Source organism: Pipra filicauda, unplaced genomic scaffold, assembly GCF_003945595.2.
Source record: "Pipra filicauda isolate LSUMZ 115617 unplaced genomic scaffold, ASM394559v2 scaffold789_size180692_pilon, whole genome shotgun sequence".
Lineage (NCBI taxonomy): Eukaryota > Metazoa > Chordata > Aves > Passeriformes > Pipridae > Pipra > Pipra filicauda.
This window is the reverse complement of record NW_024104963.1, coordinates 123,522-151,484: the sequence shown is the minus strand read 5'-3', so window position 1 is coordinate 151,484 and position 27,963 is coordinate 123,522. Positions and strand designations below refer to the sequence as shown.

The window sequence follows — 27,963 nt, the reverse complement described above, 5'->3', positions numbered from 1 at the left end:
GGGCTGTCCAGCCCTGGCACAGCTGCCCAGGGCAGCAGCGGTGGCGTCCTCATCCCTGTCCAGGTTTAAAAGCCGTGTGGCTCTTGGGGACATGGGTTAGTGGTGGCCTTGGCAGTGCTGGGGGACGGTTCTCTGCGGGCATTTCCCGCACAGGGTTCCGCGACTCCGCGTCCCCGGCGCTGCGGGGCGGTTCAGTGCCGGGCCCTGCCCGCGGCTTCTTTATTGGAACCTTTCCTTTCTGTTCCGCCCTCCCCGCTCGCTGCGGCAGAAACGAAACCGCCGGTCCCGCCCCGCGCTGCTGCGGGCGCCGGGCGGAGGCGCAGCCGGGGCGCGGGGGATCCCCCCGCACACCCCACCCCGAGCACGCCCCGCGTCCCCCCCGGCCCCGCGGCCGCGTTCCGGTCCCGCCCCCCCGGCCCCGCCCCGCGGCTGCGCGGCCCGGCGGGAGCGGAGCGGGAGCGATGATGAGCGGGGTCCGCGGGCCGGGAGCCCGGGCTGGGGCAGCGGCGGCCCCGGGGCTGGGCGGGGGAGCGTGGCCAGGAGGGCGCTGGAGGCTCCTCGGTCCCACCAGGGCGGCACCGAGCGGGGTCTCTGCTCTGCCCGCAGGTGCCCGAGCTGGAGAAAGCCACGGTCCGGATCCGGCAGCCCGAGCGCGTGCGGGGGATCCTCCGGACCCTCCGGGAGCAGGGGGTGGCCAAGCTGCAGGTACCGGCCCCGGCGGGGCAGGAGGTGCATCGCTCACGCTCCGTCCTTGTCTCAGCTGGCCCTTCCTCACCCCCCCGGCTGCGGCGCGGTGTGCAGGCGGAGGGGAGAAGCCCCAGAGGAGACGGAGGACGGGGCTGGTGGCTCTCCCCGGACGGTCCTTTTGGCTCCCGGTTATGAAGCTCAAACCGTGCCCCACTCCCCAAACCCCTCCTCCGCCCAGGCAGGATGGAGCCATTCGGTGCTGATAATAGCGCCGGGGTGGGAGGGTGAGGACACCGTCTGCCCCTGTCGCTGCCAGTGTGCGCCCTGGCAGCACCTTGGCTTGCTCTGGCTGGGGCAGAGTGCGCTGGGGCACACACAGATGTTGTTTTCTCCCCTCTTCCAGGTCACTTCTGACTTTGACATGACACTGAGCAGGTTTGGATGCAACGGCAGGCGCTGCCCCACATCTCACAGTGAGTGGAAGCTGCTGTTTTTACTGTCACTAGTTCTGTTTGGTTTCTGCATTTGTGTTTTTCATCACTGTGGTTTCTGTCATCCTCTGTCCCCTCCTGTGCCAAACCTGACTGCTCCTCATGCGGCTCTGGGCCTCACTGCCTGGTCCTGGCCACCCACTGCCCATTGCAGGAGCCGTGTCCTGGGCTGTCCATCTCCATCCCACTCTCCCAGCAGAGCCAGGCCCTGTGCTCGGCGCCTGTTGGGACTCCACAGCTGTGCCACCGCAGCTTGTTCTGGGAGGAGCCGGCGCTGAGATGCAGGAGAGCTGCTGTTAGAAAGGCTTTTAATGTCTCTGTGCCATTGTCATTGTATTGTCCTTGCAGATATCCTCGGTACCAGCCGTGTTGTCAGTGAGGATGGCAGGAAGAAGGTGGGTGCTGGGTGTAGGACACCCTGTCACCCGTCATTGTAAGGTGGCACTGGCTGGCGTGGCAACTCTCCTGGCTGTGCTGGCTGCCAGGCTGGAGGGGGAAGTGTCCAGGCTGCATTTCAGCCAGCAGTGACAGAGGAGAAGTTCAAAAGGGAAATTGATGTAGGGAATTGGCTATAGAACACGGCTTGCCTAGGCCGTGAGAACATCTTAGATAGCAAAGTTAGAGCGTCCTTGGGTATTCTAAATTGAGCTGAAAAACGGGAGCTAGGCATTACCAAAACAAAGACACTTAACGAGCCACCTGTGTAAACAATGGAAGGCAGTTACGATGATATCACCACCTAACTGAGTACCAGTAATGAGCCTAATTTCTGTAATATTCATGAACCTATTATAGAGTGTATATTAAGCTGCTGTCAATCTACAATAAACGAAGTTCCTGGATTCTCACATTGAGGTGTCTAGAGCTTTCCGTCGCGACAAATTGAATTTGCATGCACAGCTGTGGGTGTTTCAGCTCAATAAGAGGAGGAAGGGGAGGGATGTTTGTACCTGCAGTGTCTGTCTGGAGTGAGGTGAGGGTCAGCCAGGCTGCCAAGAGCTCCAGGTGTGCTCAGAGGGAAGCTGCTCAGTGACACAGTTTGGTTGTGTTTAGGAAGTGTGATGCTTTGGAAGACTTCAGAAATGCTGGTTGTGTTGTTTATAGTCTGTTTAGACCTGATGTTCACTCTGTTCTTTTCCTCTCTGTCCGACGCTCCAGCTGAAGGACCTGCTGCACTATTACTATCCCATTGGAATTGATCCCAACCGGACTCTGGAAGAGAAATGTCCCCTCATGGTGGAGTGGTGAGTGCTGTGCATGATGATCTTGCCCTTGCCCTGACAACCTCTTGTCCCCGAGGACTGCAGGACGCAAGGCTTGAGCTGTCCCTGGGCTTTGTGGTGATCCTGGGGAATCTAGTTGTGATTCTGACTGCCGAGGGCCTCTGCCCCAGAGCTCACTGCTGCCTTTCCCCAGGTGGGCCAGGGCCCACGAGCTGCTGGTGCAGCAGAAGATCCGAAAGATGACATAGCCCAGATTGTCAGAGAGCCAGAAGTGATGCTGAGTTATGGACATGGGGCTGTGGTACTGAGGTACAGGCACAGGGCTTGGCTGCCCTCGGCCCTTCTCTCCTGCCTGTGCAGTCAGGTTTCTCTGCTGTCACCACGCTCTGTGCCGCTGAGCTCACTCCCTGGCTGCAGGCTGCTCCCTTCCTGCACAGAAACCGCTTCCCCCTCCCTTGGGCCTTGGCGAGGAGCAGCCGAGGGGCCGGCACTGGGCACGGCTCTCCATGTGCAGGGTGGGATGCGGGGGCAGCTCCTTGCTTCCAGCAGAGATTTGTTCTCTGCACTGGAGCTGCTGGGCCTTGTCCAGGCCCTTGGCTCAGCAGCAGATTTCACCCACAGCACAAAACCTTTGCTCTAAAACTTGCTGCTACAGTGCCCTGGCAGCGATGGCCCTAAGGCTGGCTCAGGGAGCTGGGCTTTGACTGAGCTCCCAGGCTCAGGGAGGAGATGGCACCGTATGTCTGGGTCTTCTTGAGCCCAAGTTCCCCTTCTGCATGGAATTGTGTCCTGGCAGACTGAGGCTGTCACAGGTTGGCCTGATGGTCCTGCCAACCAGTCTGACCTGTTGCACATTTCCCACGTGGTTCCTGGCAGTGCCCTGTGCCCCCGCTGAGCAGGGGGTGTGATCAGGAGGTGCCAGGCAAAGGGCTGGAGTGCTCCATGTTCCCATGAGCACCCGCCCGACCACTACGCCCAGAGCTCTCCGGGGTTCTGCACAGGGAAGGCCACAGGAATGCTGGTGCCCCAGAGAGCTCGTGCTGCAGAGCTCACCTGTGTGTTTCTGTTTGGGAAGTGCTGGACAGAAACGGGAGCTGGGCTGGGCACGCTGGCAGCCCAGAACACCGGGCACCGTGCTGGGAGCTGGTAACACAACCCCATGCAATGGACACTCCTGCTCTAGGGATGGCTTCAAGGAATTCTTTGATCAGCTGCACAAGAACAATGTCCCCCTGTTCATCTTCTCTGCTGGCGTCGGTGACGTCCTGGAGGAGATTATCCGCCAGGCCAGCGTCTTCTACTCCAACGGCAACGTGGTGTCCAACTACATGGACTTTGATGATGACGTGAGTTTCTGCACCACACTGGTGTGGTGAGAGGAAAGGTGTGGGCTGGGACCAAGGGCTGGGACACGATTAACAGTGCCACCACTGGGTTAAGAGCTGTCTGTCTGTCCTGTGTGCTCAGGGAGTCCTCACGCACTTCAAGGCACCCCTCATCCACACCTACCACAAGAACAACACCGTGCTGCAGGCACAGATTACTTCCAGCAGCTGAGCACGAGGACGAACATCATCCTGCTCAGGGACTCCGTGGGTGACCTGACGATGGCAGATGGCATTCCCAGCGTGGGGAATATCCTCAAGACTGGCTTTCTCAATGACAAGGTGGGTGTGAGGATCAGTGTTGTGTTTCCCTGCCAGCCTTCCCCAGGTGCCAAGCTTTGGGGCAGCAGGGAGGGGCAGTGATGTGGAGGGGAGCTCCTGCTGCGTCTGGGGCATTGTCAGGGTGGTTATTGATCCCCTTTCCAGTAGCGAGGGCTGTGGGTGCAGTATCTCCGCCCTCAGCTGTTGGTGTTCACAGTCTTTCCCCCCTCCCCACCCTGTCCTGACGGCCGTGCTGTAGGTGGAAGAGCGGAGGGGGAAGTACCTGGAAGCCTATGACATCGTGCTGGAGAGCGACGAGACGCTGGGCGTGGTCAATGGGATTCTCCGGTACATCCTTACTGAGACATGAGCTGGGAAGAGGCATCCCAGCTCTGGCCCCGCAGCAGGCACTGGGCAGGGAATGTCCTCCCTGGGACAGAGCTGGAGGGAATCTGCTGGTACTGGCTGGGCTCCGTCCTGACCTCACTAATGCCCTCAGCCCTGGAGAGGGAGAGAAGAGATGGAGGAATCTTCTCCATTCCCTTTACCCCAACTCCCTGGTTCTGCTGCTTCCCTCTTGGACTGGCTTCATCCAACTTGGACTTCATCCCACTGGGAATTCATGCCCTCTACCTCCCAAGGCCACAACAAACCATTCCATGTTTCAGGAAGAGATATTCTGCACCTGCTTCAGCAGCTGAGTGTGGAATGGAGATGGTTTGCTGTGGGACAGACCCGGTTTAGATGAAGTTTTAGAGTCACTGTGTTCTTCACTAAGAAAACAAATCTCTCTCCTCCTGTTTTCCTGTTTCTGAGCCCTGGGGCCACCACTGGGCTGGTGTGGCCCTGCCAGGCATCGCATTGCCCAGCCCTACATCCCTCATGGAAACCTGCAGCTCCCTGGCCTTGGGTCCCACCTCGTCCCTCTTGCACCAAGACAATTCTTACTGTGGACAAAAAGCTTTTCCAGCCGTCCCTGAAGGCCCCAGAACTCAACTGCTGCTGCTGCCCAAACCCAGAAGTAAGTTTGTCTGCCAGGGTTGGGGCTGGGGTTTGGGTGGGGTGGGAGAGGAGAGGCCAGCCGGCAGCATTTTGGGTTTTAAGGAACATTTGAGCTGTCTGTGTTTCTGTCCTAAACTTCTGGGCTGATCCTAGGCTGATCCCAGGGTCTCGGAGCAGCAATAGGAAAAACCCTTGTTGTTTCTTACGATGGATTAGTGGGATGGGGGAGACCTCCAGGCCTTAGGGTGCCAGCCCCATCACCTGCAGGTGAATGCCCTTCCCCCCGCCCCAGCACGTGGCCGGCGACCCCACAAGGAGCCCACACAAACCACCAGGGAGGGACGGACGAAAGAGAGAGTTTATTGTGGGGTAGGGGTTTATAAGGCTTTTAGGAGGGTCAAAAGGGGGCCAATCACAAGTTCAGGGGCACAGAAAAAACCAATCAGGTAAGGGGTCAACAGCCAACAGGAAGGGGTTAACAAGGACCAATGAGAAACACCTCAGGACACTTTCCCAGGATACTCCTGTATGGGAGACAAGTCCCTCACAGGGGGTGTCGGGAAGAAGAAACAGTAACCTTGCAGAAAATACAAAAGGCCATTTTGAAACATGTTTAAACCACATTGAAAACTTCTGTCTCCATAACATTTGAACTGTTTTCTTCTTTTTCTTCACTAGTCCATCTCTGACAGGACTTCTTCCATCCTGCATACGGCAAATCCATTGCCACAGCTCCTCCTTTTCTGCTTTCTAAAGCTGGATATGCTTTTAATGATTGAGAGGTTCTGGCACAACTGAGCAAGCATGGAAAGACACACGTAAAGAGAAACACTACGGAAAGTCCTGGTACGATAACTACAATAATTTTCTTAATAGTGGAAGAGAGGCCTTTGAAGGGCAGCCAGTTGAAAAAATCATCAAAGGTCAGAGGATCAGCTTGCTTGATTTCATGAACTAAGGACTTAAGCTGATTAATCTGGGAGTGGATAGATTGGGAGTGATCAGAGAAGTTGAGGCAGCAGAGGCCTTCAAACTCCTGACACCCATGGCCGTTTACTAGAAGGAGAAAATCTATTGCAGCACGATTTTGTAACAAGGCCTTCTTATTGGTTTGGGTATCTTGTAATAGATCATCAAGGGCAGCACTGGTGGCATCAGCTTCTTTTGCAAGCCAACATCCCATTCTGGTAAGGAGCATTAAGTCTCTTGTGGAGCTGACAACTGGAAGCAGACCACTTAGAATGTTTGCGGTGTCGGACCAAAAAAGCATGTTGGAATTGCATTCTGCTGTGAATTCACTCAAGGACTGCAATTTTGCTAAGGGATGTTCTTCAACTGGAGGTGGGGGTGCTGCAGCCACAGGGACCTGCACTGCCTTAGGTGGAGAAGGTGGTTTTGGTTGTGATGGATAGAAGTTAAGAGGTGGGTGTAAACCTTGGAATTGCCTGCGCACTCTATGACGTGGGAAGGGTGAGGTTGTTTGGAGGTTAAGGTTTCTTTTTGCATGAATTTTGGGAGGACTTACAGGTAAAGATTTCATAAGGGTAGCTGGATTGTACAGTGTTAATTTTCCAAATGTGCAGGGGCCTCCAGCAGCTAATCTGGGAATCATATTCCAGACTCTAAGTCCACAAATTAAAAAGATTCCTTTTGGAAGAATAACTGAATCAGGGGTAGCGTGTATCTGGTAAGGAACCTCTTCCTTGCACCAAAAACTGAAGTTGGAATAAGGTCCATAAGAGGTGACATTAATGAATTCAGGAGGGGCAACATATTTGTTGTGAATGAAGTAAAAACAGAGAGGAGATATGATACTCCCCAAGATTTCTAATTCCTCAGGTCTCTCCCACTGATAGCTAAATGTCTGTCTGTCATGTGAAGTTTCTGCTGGTCTTGTGAGACAATCTAAGAATGGATTTTTAAACTGATCATGGTCATCACACCAGGGGATATATTGATTTCTAAAATCACCCCATTCTCTGGGTGTCCAGGGGATTCCTACCAGACAGGTCTTAAAAGGGTGCAAGGGATCTAAGGTAGAGAGACAGATAGAGTCAGTATTTAGTGATTGTGCCAGGTTTAGCCAAACATTTTGACCAGGGAGCATTACCCAATTTGGAATTGTTGGAGGAGGTGTGGCAAGGGCTCCTGATGTTAAGTCTTTCTGATTTGCTGGTGTTATGCTGCACACAAAAACCAGGATTATCCCGAAAGTGATGCTGATGGGGGATCGCTTCCTGTAGTTGGTGCTGAATCCGCTGGTGCTGGATCTGCTGCTGGTTGAGCTGGGAGGGAAACTTCTTGGTGGATCCTCACTAGTCTGGACGGTATCCATCTTGGACCTGCTCCTGTGGAGACACAAGCATGTCCTCTCCCCCAAACAATTAGAGGGACCGGACCAAGCCATTCTCCTGTCAGGATATCCTTGTATTTTACCTTAGCTTCCCCCGTTTTTAATTTTCCAGCTCCAAAATGATGTCCAACAGGTGAAACATCCTCATGCAGCCTATTTAAAAAATTGAGGACATACAATGCCTTGTTTAAACGTTCTGATGGAGAGAGACCTACAGTTGTTTTTTCTTGTTTTTTCAGCATATCTTTTAAAGATTTGTGAGTTCTCTCTACTATCGCTTGGCCCTGTGGAGAGTGAGGAATGCCAGTGGTGTGAACTATTCCCCACATATTGAAAAATTCTTTAAGGGAAGCAGAAATGTATGCCGGGGCATTATCTCTTTTAATTTGTTTTGGAATGCCCGTTATGGCAAATGCTGAGAAAAAATGTCTTTTAACATCTTTAGCTTTTTCTCCTGTATGTGCAGTGGCAACAATGAGTCCTGAGCAAGTGTCCACTGATACATGTACATATTTCAATCTGCCAAATCGTGGCACATGTGTCACATCTGATTGCCAGAGATCTAAGGGGCTAAGGCCTCTTGGATTAACTCCTTCAGATCTCACTGGAGTTACCAACTGACAGTCTGGACATGCAGACACAATGGCTTTGGCTTGAGAGGTAGGTAACTGAAACATTTTTTTCAATGATGTAGAATTTTGGTGGAAAAAGTTATGAGAAATTTTTGCTTTTTCAAAATTGTTAGGTGTAGGTACTGTGTTAACTGGGAAAGCTGAATTTGCTGCTTTATCTGCCACAGCGTTCCCTTCTGTAAGTGCCTGGGAGGCATGTATGTGATCTAATGTGAGTGATATAGAAAGGATGTTTCCTCTGTTGGATTAATAGTAACAATGTTTTAAACAGGGTAAACAACTTTTGATTGTTCAAATCTTTTAAATAACTATTTTCTATGCGACTTACAACTCCTACAACATAGGCAGAATCTGATACCAAATTCAGAGGCTGTGGAAAAAGTTGGAACGCTCTTACCACGGCTGAGAGTTCAGCAATCTGAGATGAACCTTCAACTTGATGAACATCTGTTTTCCATTCTCCTTTTTCAAACCAGGCTACCACTGCATTACTAGACCTCCCTGAGCCGTCTGTGAAGGCTGTCACAGCTTTCTTCAAAGGGCTAGTAGAAAAGTTATTTCTCAGTCTGGGTTGAGAGATGGAAAGAAACTGCAGAAAAGGAATTGCTGGTAGATGGGTTATCAGTTTGCCTGTAAAATCTGACATAACCAGTTGAAAATCAAACAGATGTAAATCATGATAACACAGTTGAGATTTGGACAGCGGAACATAAAGAAAATCTGTGTCCTTCCCTGACAGTTCTAACATTCAGAGTTTGCCTTTGTGACAGACTTTTGCAAGCATTTCAGGCACAGTAACAACTGTCTTTGAAAACTGGTGACTGAGAAATACCCATTCCCACAAAAGAAATTTTTTGGGTTTTGAGTCTAATTGTCCTATTACAGCAAAAGGCCGTTTTGGTCCACGAAAGATTAGCAATGCAGTAGGTAATCCTTCTACTCTCCTGTTTACCTGTTGTTCTGAAATTTTTTGGTTGATCACTTCAATAATATTTTCTGCTTCTGGTGTCAAGCGACGAGGAGAAGTTAGTTCTGCTTCTCCCTTAAGGAGCTGAAACAAAGGAGCTAAAAAATCTGTTGAGAAACCAAAAAAGGATTGTATCCAATTGAGATTTCCCAAAAGAGACTGCAGATCGTTTAGTGGTTTTATTTTGGTGGGCAAGGTTACTGCTTGAGGCCTAAATGTTCTCTCTTCTATTATCAGACCAAGGTACTTCCACGGGGAAATTCTTTGTTCTTTTTCTGGGGCTATTTCTAACCCATGATTACTCAGGGTTTTTTTCACAGATTTATGTACCAATGTCAATTTGTCAGTATTAGGGGCACTGATCAATAGGTCGTCCATGTAATGAAATTGATAGCTTCAGGAAACTGAGATCGAATTGGTTCAATTATATTGGACACCACAGACTGACAGATTGTGGGACTGCTTTTCATCCCTTGTGGCAACGTGAGCCAACTGAGACGTTTGGAGGGTTCAGCTGCATTAAGAGCTGGAACAGAAAATGCAAATTTGTGTGTATCACTAGGATGGAGGTAGATATTAAAAAAACAGTCCTTAATGTCTAAAATAACAAGTGGCCAGTCTGCTGGGAGCATGGCAGGGGAGGGTAGCCCAGCTTGGAGGGCTCCCATGGGCTCTATGATATTATTGGCTTCTCGTAAATCATGTAATAACCTCCATCTCCCAGATGATTTTTTGATTGTGAAAATTGGAAAATTCCATGGAGTGTTTGTGGGGACTAATCTGCTTTTGTCCAATTGTTCTTTTACCAAATTATGAATTTGCTGCAATTTCTCTCCTCTGAGGGGCCACTGGTTTATCCACACTGGTGTGTTTGATGTCCATGTGAGAGGTGGTGCCTGCGGCTCTCCAGTGGCCCTCATCACAAATTTGGAATGGATAAGATAATTCCCCACTGTGTTATTACATCTCTGCCCCACAAGGTTAGTGGAATGTCCAATATAAAAGGTTTAGATGAAGCTACCTTACCCTGTGGGCCTTGGACCAGAAGTGGTAGAATGCTCTGGAGAGGAATTTTGGATCCTCCTACTCCCTGGATGTCGACAGCTGGTCTTGTTGTACCCCAGGTGCTGGGCCAATCTTTGGCAGAGATTATGGAAATGTCCGCGCCGTGTCCAGTAAGCCAGACACAGATTTCTGTTGGCCTGAATTAGGAGAGAGAAGAGTACATTCTATTATAGGTCTGTCAAGAGGAACCTTTTGAGCCCAATTTATGCAAATTCCCTGTTCATCCTGGGTTTCTGCCTCTATGGGTATGACCTGTGCTATTTGATCCTCTGGATTAATCACTGTGGGTACAAAGTTAGGTTTAATTACAACAGACACAACTTTAGGAACTTGGAGACTCATAACCATAGGTAACACAGTAATGCCTAATGCAGTTGCAGAATCTGTTCCTGTGATAACACATTTCCCTTTAAAATCTGAAACCTGAGAAGAAGCAGAAGCTAATAACACAGTGTGATACTCTGTTTTTTCTAAGGTTTGAGGTTTTGAAGTTGCTAGCTCCAATTTAAAGGCACCTGTTTGGGGTTTTTGTTGGGAACTGTTTGAGAGGGGTAGATTAGATTGCTTAAAGGAGCTTTTTATGTCCACGTGCCGCTCTAAGCGCTCACCAAGCCGTTTCCCGAATTCTGTGTTCTGTGAGGAGGCCTGGGTGAGAGTGGGTTTCCATCTCTGTCAAATAGAGATTGACAGTCTAGAGCCCAGTGTAGCCCTCTTTTACATCTGGGGCAAAGGCCTGGACGAATGGTTTTTTGAGAATTGGGGTTTTGAAATGGTGGGCAGTTAGCTTTTATATGACCTGGACATTTACAATTATGGCATATTATTTTGGAGTGGTCTAGGGCTGCTGCTAAGGCTTGGGTCATTTTTTCTGCCATCTGCTGAGTTGCTTCTGCAATTTGGTTGCCTAATTGTATATTAGCTTCAGCTAATTGGTTAGACATTGACACCTGAGCTTGGACCAGGCTATTTGCTAATTTGTCATCAGGGCTAATATCTTTACAAGCCTTTACCACATCCATGGGGGTAGGGTCACGAAGGTTTCTGAGAATCTGTTGACACTGTGCATTTGAATTGGAGATAGCTAGCTTCAGGAATAGGGCATCTTGTGCTTCTTTCACCTTTATTTGTTTTTCTATAGATTCTTTTAATCCTTCTGCAAAGTCAATAAAAGATTCATCAGGCTTTTGAGTTACATTATTGAAAGGTGGAGTTGTTTGAGAGGCATCAACTACTGATTGTAGTGCCTGTAATGCCATATTTCTGGTAGCAATTAAGTCTTGTTTTGGAATTTTGGCCTGATCTGTATTTGCAGCATATGGACCCTCACCAAAAAGCATTTGTATTGTAGTTTCTATAGGTCTACGTGTAGTGGTACTAGTTTCATGAGCATCCTTTCTAATTAAAGCTTTCCATTCATCTAAAAACAGTTATTTGTACCTTATTTAGTAAGGATCTCATTATATCTTTTAAATCATTTGGAGTTAGTACAAAGGCTGAGAATAAAGACGACAGAATTCCCATTGCATATGCTGAATTTAAACCATAAGTTGTTACTGCCTTTTTTGCATCCTTGAGAAGGGGTATGGCTAAGGGGTCCCATACCGGGGGTGCACCTGGAGTATAAAACACTGGATATGCCTGCAATAAATTTAAATCATTACCATGACTAGGAACATTATTTATATCATTACAATTATTGGTATGGTTGGTTCCTGTGGAAGAAAGAAAAGGGTTAAAAGGAGAAACAGAATTGTTAAAATTATTTGACATATTTGAAAATGGATTACTGGGAGAAAACTTGTTAAATGTTGTTAAGGATTGTGAATGGTTTGTAGCTGGAAAACTGTTTGGTGAGCCTGGTGCTGCTGAGTCAGTCACAGCTAGGTAGGTCCATGCTGTAAGAGGTGGGGGAAATCCTGTCCGTTAGGCGAGTGAGTCTGTGATGCTCGGTCGTGAAGGTGCTCTGAAGCTGTGGGTGTCCTTGCATGTCGCGGCACGATGTAGAAAGAAGCGGGGGGAGCTGGAGCTGCAGGGCAGAGGTTGTCCCGTCCCCGGCGCCGGGCAGGGAGGGGGTCCCGATGACGTCATCCTGTCCCGCTCGGCATCCCTAGGGAACGCAGGAGCTCTCGCTGTCGGTCCGGGGTGGTTGGAAGCCGGGAATTCCCCGTCTCCTTTGTTTGGCCATGCGGGGATGGCGGCCGGGGGCTGCGGCTGTGAAGCTGCCTGGGGAAGCTGCAGTTGGTGATCTCCCGCTGAGAGTTGCCGGGCAGGAGGGGCTGGGGCTGAAGCCACACAAACGCCTGCTGGATTTTTCTCGGCACAGCTCTGCCCCGAAGAATGCCTGTGGCAGCTATTCCGTGTCAGGGGCGGTGGAATAAAGTTTTGTGTCACTGGGGGTGTGCTTGGAGCGCTGCTGCTAGTGGGTTGAAGAGAGTCTGGGCTCAGGAACGGCGAGATGGGATCGCCTGCTCTCGGAGGGAGAGGGGGTGGGAGGCGGGGAGGGGTCCCGCCGGTGTTGGCTGCGGGCGGTTCCTCCTCCCCTCGCCCCACCGGCAGCCGCGATGGAGGAGCCCGGGACGGGGCAGGGGCCGCCTCGGTGCTGAAGCCCGGGATGGGGGTTGCCGCCCCGGGTCCGACCCGTGTAGGGGGCTGGGGCGGGGCAGCGCCAAAACCAGCAGCCAGATCAGGGACCGGGTGCGCGGCACCGCCATGCGCCGACCACGGTGGGGGGGCTGAAGGGGGACCCCTGCCCGCGGCTGTTGGATGGGGTCTCCGTCTCCCCCGTTTCCCGCGGCGACTTCGGTCTGCTCCTACCTGAATGTCGTCAGGAAGGTTGGGGTATTCAAAACAGACTGCTATCCCGTGGTCCATCACGCCGGTCCATCATCGGAACACAGACTCGCCCCGTCTGTGCCTTAGGACTGCTTATATCTTCACAGAAGAGTTCAGACAATCGTTGCCTCACCACGAGGGCACCATTTACGATGGATTAGTGGGACGGGGGAGACCTCCAGGCTCTTGGGTGCCTGCCCATCACCTGGAGGTGAATGCCCTTCCCCCTGCCCCCCAGCACGTGGCCGGTGACCCCATAAGGAGCTCACAGACCACCAGGGAGGGACGGACGAAAGAGGAAGGTTATTGTGGGGAAGGGGTTTATAAGGCTTTTAGGAGGGTCAAAGGGAAACCAATCACAAGTTCAGGGGCACGCAGAAAAAACCAATCAGGTAAGGGGTCAACAGCCAACAGGAAGGGGTTAACAAGGACCAATGAGAAACACCTCAGGACAACTTCCCAGGACACCTTGTATGGGAGACAAGTCTCTCAGAGGGGGTGTCAGGAAAAAGAAGCAATGACCTTGCAGAAAATACAAAAAGCCATTTTGAAACATGTTTAAACCACATTAAAAACTTCTGTTTCTATAACATTTGAACTGTTTTCTTCTTTTTCCTCACTAGTCCATCTCTGACAGGACTTCTTCCATCCTGCATATGGCAAATCCATTGCCACAGTGGCTCTGGAGGTCACTGACATTGTTCAAGGTGGAGGCCACAGCACTTCAAAAGGGAGGACAGGGCCACATGATCCTCCCGTGCTGCTGGTTGGTCCCCCTGTCTCTGGGCAAACTGCCCCTCTCCGGAGCTGAGACCTGAACAACTCTGTCGCTTCTTACTGCGAGCTGTGACTGCCCTGCAAACTTTGCAGGAACACCTACTTGTTCCTAACACCCTAAAGCACTCAAAAGCACAAGCACCCCCTGAGGCCATATGTTAGTTTTACCCTTGGGCAGTGCATGTCACTGCATCTTTCAGACCAGCCTGATCTTCTGTGGATACTCCTCTGCCTCAGTAGCAAAAGCCTTCCACTGGAATCGGGCTGTGATGTTACTTCTGTTGTGGGTGGCCGTGGTTCTGTGGCTTGACAAGTTCCAAAGAGTACTTGTCCAGCCCGATGTTGAAGTCCTTAGCTTTTCCAAGAAGTCTGGTGTGGGTATCTTCACCTGGAACAAAGCAAAGAGGAGTCTTTGCTCAGCTCCCTTGCTGATGGAATTACAAGGAGCAGAACAAACCACAGGTAACAGAAGAAAGTGTCCAGCTTTTAGCCGGATAAGTAATTCCATGGATCAGTACATTTATCAAATCCCAACAGCTCCGTGGGTACAGTGTGAGGATGTCCTGGACACCACCTTAAGCACCTTATTTCTGGGTGGGTTTGTAGAGATTTGTCCCCAGGTGACAGTGTTTACAGTGAGATTTGTCAGGTGTGCTCAGGTGACCCACTCAGATCCCAGGCAATTCTGCATCAAATTCATTCAGGTGACTCTAAGGAGCCCCACTCAGTCACAGCCCAGGGGCTCCTGAAGGCACCCCACGGGGCTCCTGCCTCTCCCAATCCCTTGTTGCTGACAAGCAAAGATTCCTGGGGGCAGGTGTGAAGAAAGGGAGGTCCAGGGGAGCAAGGGAAGTGAAGCCCACGGCAGAAGGGAGCAAAGGTGAGGAAACAAGACACAATGCTCTACAACATTCAATATGACAAAGCACTAGAAAATCAACACCATGAAAGCCATCATCCCCTCCCTGTCCAAACCCACGGCCACACCAGTCTAGAAATATTTGATATCATTCTGATCTCAAACACCAAGCTGAAACATTTGAAATGAAAGAAAGAAGGGCAGAGAGACAGACTAAAAGTACAGAGCAGCTTTTATATGAAGACTGAATGGGGTTCCTCAACCTAGAAATCAAATGGGAGACAGATGGGAGAGGTTGGGAGAGCATGAATGGCCTGGGAAATGGGAATAAGGGACAATTTGTCACAATTTGTCATCCAACAGGAACCCGAGGGCCTGAAAATGTTCTTAGACAGAAATGACATGTATATGTAGAGGACAAGATAGAAAAAGGGTCTGTGGCAAGACAACAGAGAAGCAGCTTAGGGGACAGAGGTGAGCAAAAGACACATGACATTGGAGAGAGTTGGATGGAAAGCTCACACGTCACAGGCAGCACTGTCCAGGAACACAACTTCAGCCCTGCACATCCACACTGCAGTGGAGAATCAAGGTTCCTCCTTCCTCCACTCAGCAACTCCCAGCAAAACAGGATTCCAAAAATCTCATCCCTGTTTGAGGGCTTTATCCACTTTATCAACCCCCTAAACACTAACTAGTTTGCACTTTTCGTTGCGGTGAAGCTGGGACGGGGCGGTGCTGCTGGAGGGGGAATTCAGGTGGCTGGGACAGTGGGGAGTGCTGGTAGAGGATTGGGGTGGGGGTGCAGGATGGAGGACACCATGCTGGCACCAGGGTCCCCCCAGGGATGGACCAGCACACAGCAACACAGCACATCCAGGACAGGGGCAGACTCAGCCTTGGCCCCTTCTCTGCTCACTTCTGAGCACTGAAACACACGGAGGCTTTGAAAGGAACAGTTCTACAAGTAGTTTGCAGAGCAAGTCTAACGTTATTCTGCTTAGAAAGGGCTCTGCTGTTCGGAAGGACGCGGGGTGAGTGCACCGTGCAGTGCCCAGCACTCACCTCTGTCGCAGTGCACTGCCAGGGATGTGGAATGGTGCCCAGTCTCCAGCGGGTGATATTCCACTGTCACTTGCTTGGCTTCACCAACATCGAGGGTTCCCGTGGCTGGGCTGACAGTGAAAGGGCTGCAAGACCAAGAGAGAGATCAGGACTCTTGGGGGAGGTTTGGGGACGATACTTGCAGTCTAGTTCACTTCAGCTGACTTGTGCAAGCGAGGAGCAAAGCAACCACAGTCAGCAGAAGACAGACAGAACACACAGCATCAGAAACAGCTACTGACTCTCTTTGGAGGAGATGCAGCCCTCAGAAAATCCTGTGGGATGAAATGAACTCATCTCCCCCATACTCTGCGTGGAGGCTCAAGGGTCCGACTGCCAGCAATCCCAGCAGAGACTGGTTTGGGAAGAGCACAGAGAGGGTTAAGAGCTATTTGCATGCACAACTTGACACTGACTGCCTCAGGAATCTCTTTTCCAGTCCCTTATAAACCTCATTCAAGAGATGCAAATGGCATCTCACCTGTCCTGTGAGATTCCAGCCTAGGAATCAAGAAGGAGAATAAAGTCTTCCTTGAAGACCAGAGAATAATGAGTTTAATTTGCAGTGTGGTTGTCTGGGGTTGTTTTTCCCCTTGTAAACATCCTGGTTTAGCCTAAGAAAGGGCACCTTTTATCACATTTCAATGAAAGCTGCTGGAAGAAAAGGAGCAATGAAAACTCTGAAGGAGTGCAACTGCAAATTGGAGCAATACAGTGACCTGGACACAGTACCCAAAAGGAGGGTCCTGTTTACAGCCTGAAGGATTCAATCCCAGCTAAATGAAGTGCCATTAAGAGCAGCACATCAAGGGAGCTGAACAGGAGGTTTCTGTGTATTCCCCAGCGATGCAGTCTGGGATTCTGGAGTGTCATCCAGGCTGGTAACTGTTTGCTTGGCCCACCAGAGAAACAAGGGAAATCATTAGGCAAATGTGTTGGTGCAGCTTGGATTTAACAGGAGCAATTTGGCTTTGTCACCAGGTAAACAGCTCTTGCCTGACAGACACAAAAACCAGTGCTTTAGTGCTTCAGGATAGCTCAGGTGAGAGGTGCTTCTGCCCAGTGGGTTTATTGGCTGACAGTGGGAGGCAGCCATTTCAGAAGGTGGTGGTGCTCAGGAGGGTGCAGACCAACCACTAACGTGTTCCAGCAGTCCCCAGAAAATCTGGGAGAGACAAAGCTCAGGGCTTGCATCCTGCTTAAAACACTAGAAGCAACAGCAGACCCCACACGTCCTGCCCCTTTCCAGCTGTGGCTGCAGTGCAGCAGCTCGGATGCTCTGGTTCCTTTGGGATCCTCTTTCCCAACTCTGCCATCACCCAAAGGTGTTTTGCACTAAGACAGATGAGCTGCTTTACCTCTCAGTGCTGAGGCTGTAACAGGCTTCCAGGTTCCCGGTGTTGTGAACCAGCAGAGTCTTCTGGGTGCTGTGGTTGACTGGACACGGCGAGAAGTCCAGCTGGTCAGGGAGGTCCAAGACTGGGCGGGCACCAATGGCCCGGATTGGCACAGTGAGCTTTTCTCTTTTGCTGATGCAGACAAGCTGGTGGAAATGATCCTGCAGGAAAAGTAACTGGCACAGCATTGAGGGCATTGAGTGCCATCCTCATGGCAGAAGAAAAAGTGCTGTTTTCTATGACCCTTTGTGGGCGTGAATTGACCTCTCCCACCCCAAAAACGACCACTAATTCATACTAATAAAGGCTGGAGAACAGAGCATGTGAAAAAGCATCAGTTTTGCTCCATTCCAATGGGAAAGAATAAAGCTCTCTGGATCATCTTTTTGTTCCTCTGGTATTTTCCATATTTAAATCCCTTCCACTGAACCTAGAGATGGCTAAACCTCAACACCCCTCCCTGTCATTTCCCTGCTGTTCCATCTGCCTCTTCCCCCGTGAACGTTCAAGAACAGGCATGGAGGGAAAGCACAGCCCTCTAGGCCCAGCTGCAGGGCCTGGCAGCACCACGCCGTGACGAGGTGTGACCAGCTCCAGGCTGCCTGCCCCCAGCCCAGAGCCGACCTCACAGCACGGGCTGGGCTATAACCAGCGTGCAACAAACGCCCTGGCTTTAGAGAGAACGTTCCTCCAACTCACCTTGCTCCCCTCAGGGGTGAAAAGGATGTTTATAGTACAAACTGAGCCCGGTGGGATCTGATGGCACACACCATTGGGGCCGACCAACTTGAAATAAGGTGAGCTGTCCATGGTGACCTTCACCAGCCGAGTAACCTGCAGGAAAGACACAAAATGGTGATTTTGCCACTTGTGCAAACAGGAGGAGACCTGGGTGTGCCCTGGTGACAGCCTTCCTTGACCATTTTCCCAAAGGACTTTTAGCTCTGGAGATACAAGCACAGGCTACACAAGGGTGAACTTGGATCCCTCTGCCTGGGCAAAGCGGCTCGGCCAGAGGCAGTAGGGCAGTGCCTGCTGGGAAGGAAGGTCAGGCACCAGCAGTATGGAGATAGAACACCTGAACCAAGTCATCCTCATTTCAACAAGCCCAGAGAATCTGCCTGCTTCTGCCTGCACACAGCCACGCAGCCCTGTTCCAGAGGGAGAATGTGCTACCTGAAGGCAAACCAGCACATTGTCCTGGGGGAAGGAAGAAATTCCCTTCTAACAGACTGAGGTGGAGGGGGGAAGTCCAGCTGTGGGGAGACAGTCCTATGGGCACACCAGCAGAGGAGACCAGACTCTTGGCCTTCCTGGGAAACTGAAGAGAAAAGGAGGAACACAGCAAGACAAAGAGACAAACCCTGACACAATGAGATGGCAAAGAGAGTTGAAATGGGCTGTAAAGAAGCAAGGGAGAAGCACAGGACACTGCCAGGAAAGGCTGGTGCAGAAGATGGGAGCAGTCAGCTTGCCAGAGTGAGGGAAAGCCAGACGGCCCTGCAGGCTGGGCCTGTCAACTCTGGGCTTGAAAGGTTATTTTCTGCCTGGAGAAACATGAGCAGCACCGACTGACAGTGTGGTTTCATTATTAAAAGCCAGTCTCAGCTCTCCAGGGGCTCTTGCTGCCTGGTGATTGTGGCCAGGCAGCTGCCAGTGCAGGCAAGCCAGACTGCTGGGCATTCCTGCAGCCACCCTGCTGCCACTTTCTGCCCTCAGGGGAACACAGGCACAGGGACAGCAAACAGGCATTTGCTAGCACAGGGGTATCAACCCCTGAGCACCAAATCCCATCTCACAACCTCTAAACCAGGTGATTTGGACTCCCTGCTGTCTATTCCCACCAGCTTGCTCTTGGCACAAGAGTCATTTGAGAAACTGTTTCCTTGACTGAAATTCAAAAGGTCTCAGTTTTCCTCTTTACAGGGCAACACAATTGCTGACATTTTTCAACTTCTTCCTTCTCAGCTTTCGTGGGCAATTGCAAAACAATCACACTTTGTTCAAGTGAAGGTGGAAACCCTCAAGAGCCCATTGCTCTGGATGTCAGATACCACCAAGGCACGGCCAAAATCAGGGGAGAATCCTCAGCACGGGAAAATTCCCACCATCTTGCAAATCCAAGGTGGTGAATCTGGATGGGCCACAGCTGATACTTGCTCTGCTGTAAACCATGGGGGTTACACCACTCTGCTCTTCTTCTAGCACAGTGTTAAAGTGCCACATCCCAGCACTTACCTTGTCTCTATTCCTCAGAAGCAGGGCCGTTTCACAGACCTTGCCAAGGACATAGTTCTGAAACACCAGCTCGGATGGGACAGGCTCAAGCAAGGTCTTGTTCCGGTCAGGGGATGAGAACTGGAGAGGTGAGAGAGAGCAGGGAGAGGTTCAGCTGTTGGGAGGAAGGCTCGTGAATGACTCTCCTCTCTTGATCCCCGGTGAAGGACAGGCTCTTGGTGACTAGGTCTGCCCAGCTGCCACTGGGGGAACAGTAGCTCACCCACCTCTGCTCTGAGCTGATCAAAAGCTGCTGGACCACACCAAGCAGGCTCAAGCTGAGCAGCTCTTTTGGCAGGAGTTTCTCCAGCTTTCCTTCTCCAAAAAGCCAGGCAGCGCTTACCTCCAGCACAGCCCTGTGCTAATGGGGTCCCAGAGCTCTGGGCACTCACTGAGCACTCAAGCAGTAAGTGAAACTCAAGAATTTACATCAGACTCCATAGGAAACAATTTTTGGGTGACCTTTACTCTGAGGCAGGGAGACTGAGGCCCACACAACTCCAGACTCTAGAGCTTAGACATCAGTAAGAAGAGAACAGCACCAGAGAAGGTTAAGGGCAAAAAGAAAGTAGCACAGTAGATAGGAATAGGACAAATAAGGTGAGTGCTGCATGAGGATAACGTTCAGCTCTTTTCTCAGCAGTGCTGGAGTTGTGTTAGACTGGGAGTAATTCCCTCAGGCCCTCAGCCTTCAAAGGCCAGCACTGCCACTGTGCAGGGAATCCTATGACCCCCAGCATTTGCCAGTGACAACACCAAAGCAAGAGGTGGCTCTTTCAGTGGGACAATGGAAAATGGCAAGCTCGTGCCCTTGTGTCCTGCCCCAGCCTTCCCCCGCTATTGTGCCTTCGCCATGGTAGCTAAACTCCAGCAAACCCCACCAGCTTCAGCAGAAATTATTTGTGTTGGCTTAGCACAGATCAGGACTCCAGCATCTCACTAGGAGAACACGTTTTGCCTTTGCCCCAGCAGAAGGAACTCCACCACCACCAGCAGTTTGCAACGACAACAGGACCCGCACACTGAGGGGTTTCAATGAGCTGGAGGCAAGGCACGCAGCCTCTTCAAGTGTCACATCAAACAGCAAGGAAAAGGGCAGGAAAAGGCTACCTTGGAACTGGAGTTCTCACTCGTGCCTGGGGGCCGGACAGTCTTGGGCAGCTTTGTCTCCTGAGGGTTGTCCGGCTTCTTCCTGAGCCTGAGACCAACCTCCCTGAAGTCAAAGATGGTCAGCTGGAAGGCAAAAAAACCAGCAAGAGCCTCAGAAATGCCCTTGTTTAGAAAGGCTTTTCTTGTTCAAGTGGCTCTGATGAGTCATTTGTGATCACAGCCACCAGGACAGTCCTGGAAGTCCTGGACCTGCTGAAGTATTAAACATCAGAAAATTAATGGTATAGAGCAGAACACACTTGCTCAGCCACACTGTCATCCTGATTATCCTCCCTATGCCCTTGGGGGCATTTTTGGAGCCAATTTACACCTCTAATATTTTTTTCTCTCCTGGAGAGAGATCTGATTCTGCTTGCACATTGTAATCCTTTCAGAAGAACTTTTCCCCCTAGTTTTCCTCACTTGTTGTTAATACTTTTTTCCTCTTAAGTTTAAAAATTAAAACCTTTGCTCTGAAAGAGAGCGAAGGAAGAATGAAGAAGTTTCAAACCAAGGAGAAAAACCTTAAAATCCGAATTTCTGTGAACAGCAGAACAAGTCTCCTCCCGCTGCATTAATGCCGCCTCACGAAACGGCGATGGCCTCTGCAGGCAGCTGCCTAAAAACACCCACGGCTCCTCGGGAACACAGACATGCAATTGTTATAATTTTTTTTCCCCCTAAAGATTTAATTTTTCTCTCTTTACATTCAGCCCCTCGGTGACTCCCGAGAGCCCTCTGCAAAGCCATAAACTGACTTTTGGAGGAGCTTTTGGACACCCCCGGGATCCTCCCCCGCGCTGCCGTGGGGCCCGTGGGTGTGTGAGGGGCTGAGGGGTCGAGCGCCTGGACACTGATAAATAAACATCAGCAGGGACACGGGCCCGCCCCCGCCGCGCTGCGCAAACGGCGCAGGGATACGCAAACGGCGTAAGGCGGCGCCGCGGGCGGCAATGGAGCGGCGCTACACAAATTGCGTAAGGGGGCCAGGAATGCCCACAGCCCTACTCAAACAGCGTAAGGAGGGCGCCGGTAATGGCAATGGAGGAGTTACGTCAGTTGCGTAAAGCTACGCAAATGGCGCAAGGGCCCTGCCCTCAGCGCTACGCAAATGACGGGAGGGCCACAGTGGCTTTCTGAGGGCTCGCGGACCTTTCCCACTTCATCCCAGTCCTCTCCAAAGGGCTCCCACTTTGTCCCGGTCCCTCCCTAAGGGCTCTCAGTTCCCTCCTAAGGGCTCCCAGTCCATCCCAGTCTGCAGGGGGGTCTCTGCACCCCGATGCTCCCCCAGGGGCTGCAGGGGCACAGCTGCCCCACCCTGCTCTGCCCCACGGGCTGCAGGGCCTCAGCTCCAGTGCCTGGAGCACCTCCTGCCCCTCCTTCTGCGCTGACCTTGGGGTCTACGTTGTTATTCCCATGTTCTCACTCCGCTCTTCCCTGGCTGGAATTCCTTCTTTTTCTTAAATATGTTATCCCAGAGGCGTTGCTGTCACTCCTGACTGGCTCAGCCTTGGCCAGCGGCAGGAATTCCATCCTGGAGCCACTGGCATTGTCTCCACGGGACAGGGGAAGCTTCTGGACTCTTCTAACAGAAGCCACCCCTGTAGCCCCCCCGCTACCAAAACCCAGCCACAGAAACCCACTGCACCCAGTTACTTCCACTTGCCCCAGGATGGTTCCAGTTTCCATCACGATGATCCCGGTCACTCCCAGTCACTCCCAGTTTATGCCAGTTGCCCCCAGCATGCACCCTGTCACTCCCAGTTACTCCCAGTTGCTTCCAGCATGATCCCAGTTGCTCCAAGGATGTTCCCAGTTGCCTTCCAGCATGGCCCCACTGGCTCCCAGTTCCCCCCTGCATAGTTCCAGTCACTCCCAGTTTTATCCTGGTCACTTAGAGTCGCTCCCGCTATGATTCCAGTATGGTGCTGGATCCCAGTTGCCCCCAAGGTGGTCCCAGTTCCTCCCAGCCACCCCCAGGATGGCTCCTTTCACTCTCAGGGACTCCCCATCTGAGTCCAGTATGGCCCCAGTCACTCCCTGGAGGATGCCATTTGCCCTCCGCATGGTCCCAGTTGCTCCCAGTATGATCCCGGTATGAGTCCAGTCACCCCCAGTATGATCCCAGTAACTTCCAGACACGTCCAGTAGGAAGCCAGTTTGATCCCACTCATCCCCAGTATGGCTGCAGTCCCTCTCACATACTCCCAGTATTATTGCAGTCACTCCCAGTATGACCCCAGTAGGACCCCAGTAGGGGCCCAACTGCTCCCAGTAGGATCCCAGTTGCCCCCAGCGTGGTTCCAGTTGCTCCCCTTCACCCCTACTATGGTTCCAGTCACTCCCAGAATGATCTTAGTCACTCCCAGCCACTCCCTGGATATCCCAGTTGCCTCCAGCATTCTCCCAGTCAGTCCCAGTATGATCCCAATCTCTCCTAGTAGGATCCAAGTTCCCCCCTGCATGGTCCCAGTTACTCCCAGTCACCCCATTGCAGTTCCAGTCCCTCCCAGTCTCTCCCAGTATGACTCCAGTATGATCCCAGGGACACCCTGTGTGGTGTCAGTCACACCCAGGATGAACCCAGACATTCCCTGGCACTGCCAGGATAAAGCCATTTGCCCCCAGCAGGGTCCCACTTGCTCCCAGTCACCCCACTGTAGTTCCAGTCCCTCCCAGTAGGATCCCTGTCACTCCCAGTCTCTCCCAGTATATCCCAGTTGACCTCAGCCTGCTCTCAGTCAGTCCCAGTATGATCCCAGTCACTCTTGGTCTCTCCCAGTATATCCCACTTGCCCCCAGTGTGGTTATACTCACTCCCAGTTGCTCCCAGTAGCTTCCAGCATGATCACAGCCACTCCCAGTGACCCCCAGTGTGGTCCTAGTCGCTCCCAGTATGATCCCAGTCACCTCCAGCGTGATCCTGCTTATTCCCAGTATACCCCAGTTGCGCCAACATGGTCCCAGCTGCCCTCAGAACGCTCCCAGTCACTCCCAGTATGACCCCAGCCGCCTTCACTGTGGGCCCAGTTGCTCCCAATAGGATCCCAGTTGTGCCCAGCATGCTCCCAGTTGCTCCCCATTGCTCCCAGTGGGATCTCAGTAGCTCCCAGTTGCCCCAAGCGTAGAACCACTTGCTGCCAGTATGATCCTAGTCTGATCCCAGTATGATCCCAGTACATATGATCCCGCTGGAGCCACGCTGGGTCTCGGTGTATCCCGGTGTCCCCCCCTTTTCTCTCCCCACAGAGCTCCTGAGCCGGCGGCGGCCGCAGCCCCTCCCCAGAGCTTCGGACCCAGCCTGGACCCCCCCCATCCCCGTGAGGATTTTGGGGGGGTCGTGTGTCCCCCCCTCCCCTGCTGTCACTCTGCCTCTGCCCGGCTGCTCCCAGTGATCCCAGTAAAGCTTCCCAGTTCTCCCCAATCCCGGTTATTAATATTTATATATATTAGTATATGTTTTTTATAAATTTATATATAATATATTGATATATTATATATCAATAATATATATATTAATTATATATTTATATATAATGTATTGATATATAATATATATCAATAATATATCAATATATAAAATATATATGAAATAAATATTCAAATACATAAACAATATATACATTTATATATAAATGTTTTAGATATCAATATATAAATATATTGATATATAATATATATCAATAACATATGTAAGTATATAAAATGTATATAAAATGTATATAAAATAAATAAAACATTTAAATACATAAATGATGTATAGAAATTAATACATAAATATGTCTTTATGTATTTATATATATTGATATATAATTTATATCAATAATATATATACAAATGTATAATACGTGTATATAAATAAATAAATAAATAAATAAATAATTTACATAAAAGTATATTGAGATAAATAAATTATTGATATAATATTTCAGATCCACACTTGTAAGGAACAGAAACCCAGAGCCGGGTGGTTTCCAACCAGAATTTATTATCTGAGAAAAGCAAATTCAGCGCTGGGGGATCAGGGAGGGGTTGAAAGGAGGCAGTTGTTCTCTATTTATTCTCTCTATAAATATATACATTCCTTACACAACAGCAAAAACATTACCCATTGTCAGGTCAGACATTGCCAGATGGGTGCTTGTTATCTGCACAGTTATCAACTTTGCAGAAAGGTGTCATTATCTAGTTAACTAAACCAAGTCCCTTCACTATAAATTTTAGACAAGGTAAAAGGGAGAACGATTTGAGGTCCATAAAAAGAAAACAGCCTGAGGTCAACACAACCCGGAGAGAGAAAAGAAAAAGAAATCGTAAAACTTAATTGGGCCCCTGTAAAGACATAAACCAAGTTACCTCCCTTTTACCTTGTCTAAGGTTCATAGTGAAGGGACTTGGTTTAGTTAACTAGATAATGACACCCAGTCCCTCCCAGTCCCTCCCAGTGGCTCCTGTTGCATTGACCAGTCCCGTTGGCTGGCGGGGCTGGTTTCGCTGTTGGGAGGGCAGAACTGGTGGGCACAGAAACCATTTATCTGGAGTTTTTCCGCCCAAGATGTGCGGGTCAGCCTCTGATTGCTGACACAGCAGGCATGCTGGAGGGAGGGAGACAGTGGCCCCGGGCATGGCACCTGGATGAACTGGGGGTCTGACCCTGCTGGTGGGAGCAGTTTCGCCTGCATTCAGGCCCCCGACTGCTGGAGCAGCTGCTGTCCTCAGTTTCTGGGACGCTGCTGTGGGGTGACCCCGATGTTACCTGACTGTCAGGGCTGGAGCTGCTCGTCTCCTGGGAGGGGGATTCCAGAGTCTCCTCCGATGTTGCCTGTTGGTTGCTATGGAGTTTGCTCTTACTGGGGGTGATGGTCTCGTATTCTGTCGAGTCGTCAGAAGATTCCTTCATGAGAGCAACATGCTCTGGGTCTTAACTGGAGGCTGTAAGGGGAAGCAGGAGGGACAAGATCGTTCCAGACCTGGGACAAGATAGGCCAGAGCAGTGCCCCCAGCCCTCCTGGAGCAGACAAGCTCAGCCAAGCCAACCCTGGACACCCATTGCCAGGCCCAGGGGCACCAGCTGCCAGGATCACCAGGGTGCGTTGCCTTTTCCCTGTGCCCGGGACTGCACAGCCATCACATTCCCATCTGGTTCTGCTGTCCCCAGGCCAGAGCAGTGCCTGTGGGTGCCCTCGGCAGCACAGGAGGAGCACAGGAGCAGTTCCCAGGGCCTGGGGAAGCAAACGAGTTCATGGAAGTGCTGAGCTCTTCTCCTGGGTCCTTCTGCTTCAAGCCCTGCAGAGCCCTGGGGTGCAGCTTTGGCAACTTACCCCTCCTCCTCTGCCTCCTGCCTGCCTCCTGGACAAAGGCACTCACTGGCATCCCAGTGCCTGTGTGTCTCTTCTAGCTCGGGCAATGCATTAAAGCCCTCCCATGATGGTGGCCTGATGGGAAAAGAAACCTGATGAGCTCCCTCTGTCCTGGAATCGGGCAGGTGCAGGGTGTCCCTGCCTTCCCGCTGTGCCATCACAGCAGGGGATGGTGGCCCCGCTCTGGCCTCAGATGCAGCAGCTCTGCAAAGAGCAGAGCAGCCCCATCAGCAGCAGCCTCAGGGCCTCCTCCTTGTCCCAGAGCTGGTTGGAAGGGCTGGGCTTTCTTGCTTGGGGTCTGGGCTGAGCTCCAGCAAACCTTGCCTTGCCCAAATCTTCCTACTTTTTTCACCTTCTGTGCTGCCCGGGAGACTACATCTGGAATATTCCTTGGGAGGAAAACGCAGATTCCTACTCGATCAGCCGGGTGGTGAAGAAGGTGGCTGGCAAAAAACTGCAGGAGAATGACACTCACTGATGAGGAGAGAGTGGCAGGGACTGCCTGTCAGAAAATGGAGAGAGCCCATGAAGCAACTCACCAGGCAGAACTGGTGGGCACAGAAGCCATTTATGTGAAGGTTTTCTCCACAGATGTCCGGGTCAGGCTCTGATTACTGACACAGCAGGCATGCTGGAGGGAGAGAGACAGTGGCCCCGGGCATGGCACCTGTGCTGCCCACCCTGACAGCCCCTCTGCCAGGCTGCGGGAGGGACACTTTGCTCTCACCTGGCTCCCTCCCTTCCGCGCCTCCTCCTGCCTGTCTGCCATGGTGAGTCAGGGAGTCTCTGTCCTTGGAACACCCAGGTGTGCTCCAGGTGCTCCTCCACTGGTTCCAAGGCAGAAGTGAGAGGAGTTTGCAGCACAGGCCAGAGCCCTGAGGCGCAGAGCCCCTGACTCGCTGCTCAGCCCTGCGTGAGCCCGGTCTCTCTCTGCCGTCTCCTCCTGTCGTCTGGTTGAGGAACACCTAACCAGGCAGGCTGGGGAAACTCAAATTTAGACAGAAGGAGCACAGAAACATGACAGTATTTGAAGACAGTCTACCTGCATCTGCAAAAAAAAAAAATAAAAAAGCTTTCTAAAAGTCCAGATACTTTACAAAATGTATCCCCTCCACATAAAAAATCAGATTTCTTTTCTTACCATCTGCACAGTAGCAAAAAGGCAAATTTCAAGATAAAAAAATAACAAGGAAATGAACATACTACCACAAGTTACAGCCACTCTTACCTGAGAAAATAACTCATGAACCATTCCTCTGAAGCCACTCAGACAATAAGGAATTGTTCATGGCATTCTACATGAAAAAAAAAAAAAGGATGGAAATTTTCAACATTTTGCTTTAGAAAAGCAGAACAAGTCACATGCCTGAAATGTATTGATCTTTAGGTAATTATTAAGTCAAGAAAACTTATGAGAGCAGTAACTGTATCTTTACAACTCAACTCTAAAAATAAAAGGACATTCTTGGCTGAAATAAAACACTGGAGATGACAGTGACTGACACACAACACACACGACCTGTGCTTCTCGTGACTAACTGCAATCTGCTCTTCTGTCTTCCATTACTTTAATTTTGAAAGACTTAGAGATCAAATGCAAACTTAACCTTTTTTATTGAGTAACTTATCACCCAATACCCCTCACCCCTTGTGCTTTTTTTTCACATTAAAGTCTTTAGAACCAGGCTATGCAAAATTAAATAAAACCTTTAGGGACAGTAAAGTTATTTCAAAATGGCTTCTGTCATCAGCTTCTCTGAATTGTAAGTCCTACCTTGCTTGACCTTCCTAAAAAATGCATCTTTTTGCCCTTTAGAAAACAGTTTTAAAGCTTTCAGCTTCTTTAACCTTTCGTCAGATCCCAAACCAGGGTCTTTAACAAAAGGAACACTATATTTGCACTACCTCCAGCCAACTTTTCTTGCCTTTTGTGAAGGCAAAAATGGTATTTTATTTTACAGCAGTTATATTTATCATCCCCACTACTTCATACTTAAGAAGAAGACTGGAATCAGTGGGTAAAAACACAATTTTAAAAAACATTCCTTGCTAAATTAAAAGGTATCCAAATATAAATTCCAATTCCTACACCTTGAATATAAAAAAGCAGAACTGTTAAACAAAACACACTACGAATTAAGA

The 27,963-nt window shown here is 50.6% G+C and overlaps 3 protein-coding genes across 3 annotated transcripts; 1 reads left to right on the top strand and 2 right to left on the bottom strand.

The window, feature by feature from the left end:
* The first annotated feature begins 91 nt into the window (after window positions 1–91).
* On the top strand, window positions 92–12,538 carry LOC114001163 (7-methylguanosine phosphate-specific 5'-nucleotidase-like). The gene is given in 11 exon segments (XM_039389917.1): window positions 92–95; window positions 154–401; window positions 505–705; window positions 1,091–1,160; window positions 1,527–1,573; window positions 2,337–2,422; window positions 3,585–3,747; window positions 3,869–3,932; window positions 3,935–4,068; window positions 4,307–5,068; window positions 5,728–12,538. Coding segments are annotated over 10 exon segments (1,128 nt in total). The 3' UTR covers window positions 4,418–5,068; window positions 5,728–12,538.
* On the bottom strand, window positions 5,502–17,092 carry LOC114001165. The gene is made up of 4 exons (XM_039389922.1): window positions 16,997–17,092; window positions 15,600–15,724; window positions 13,844–14,063; window positions 5,502–10,203 (listed from the first exon to the last, which is right to left on the bottom strand). The coding sequence occupies exon 4, from the start codon at window positions 7,454–7,456 to the stop codon at window positions 5,663–5,665; it is 1,794 nt and encodes a 597-aa protein (XP_039245856.1). The 5' UTR covers window positions 7,457–10,203; window positions 13,844–14,063; window positions 15,600–15,724; window positions 16,997–17,092; the 3' UTR covers window positions 5,502–5,662.
* LOC114001164 (hydrocephalus-inducing protein homolog) lies at window positions 13,948–27,963 on the bottom strand. The gene is made up of 9 exons (XM_039389916.1): window positions 26,174–27,963; window positions 25,783–25,896; window positions 25,218–25,393; window positions 20,423–20,545; window positions 19,274–19,393; window positions 17,735–17,869; window positions 16,997–17,196; window positions 15,600–15,724; window positions 13,948–14,063 (listed from the first exon to the last, which is right to left on the bottom strand). The coding sequence occupies exons 3-9, from the start codon at window positions 25,359–25,361 to the stop codon at window positions 13,948–13,950; spliced, it is 963 nt and encodes a 320-aa protein (XP_039245850.1). The 5' UTR covers window positions 25,362–25,393; window positions 25,783–25,896; window positions 26,174–27,963.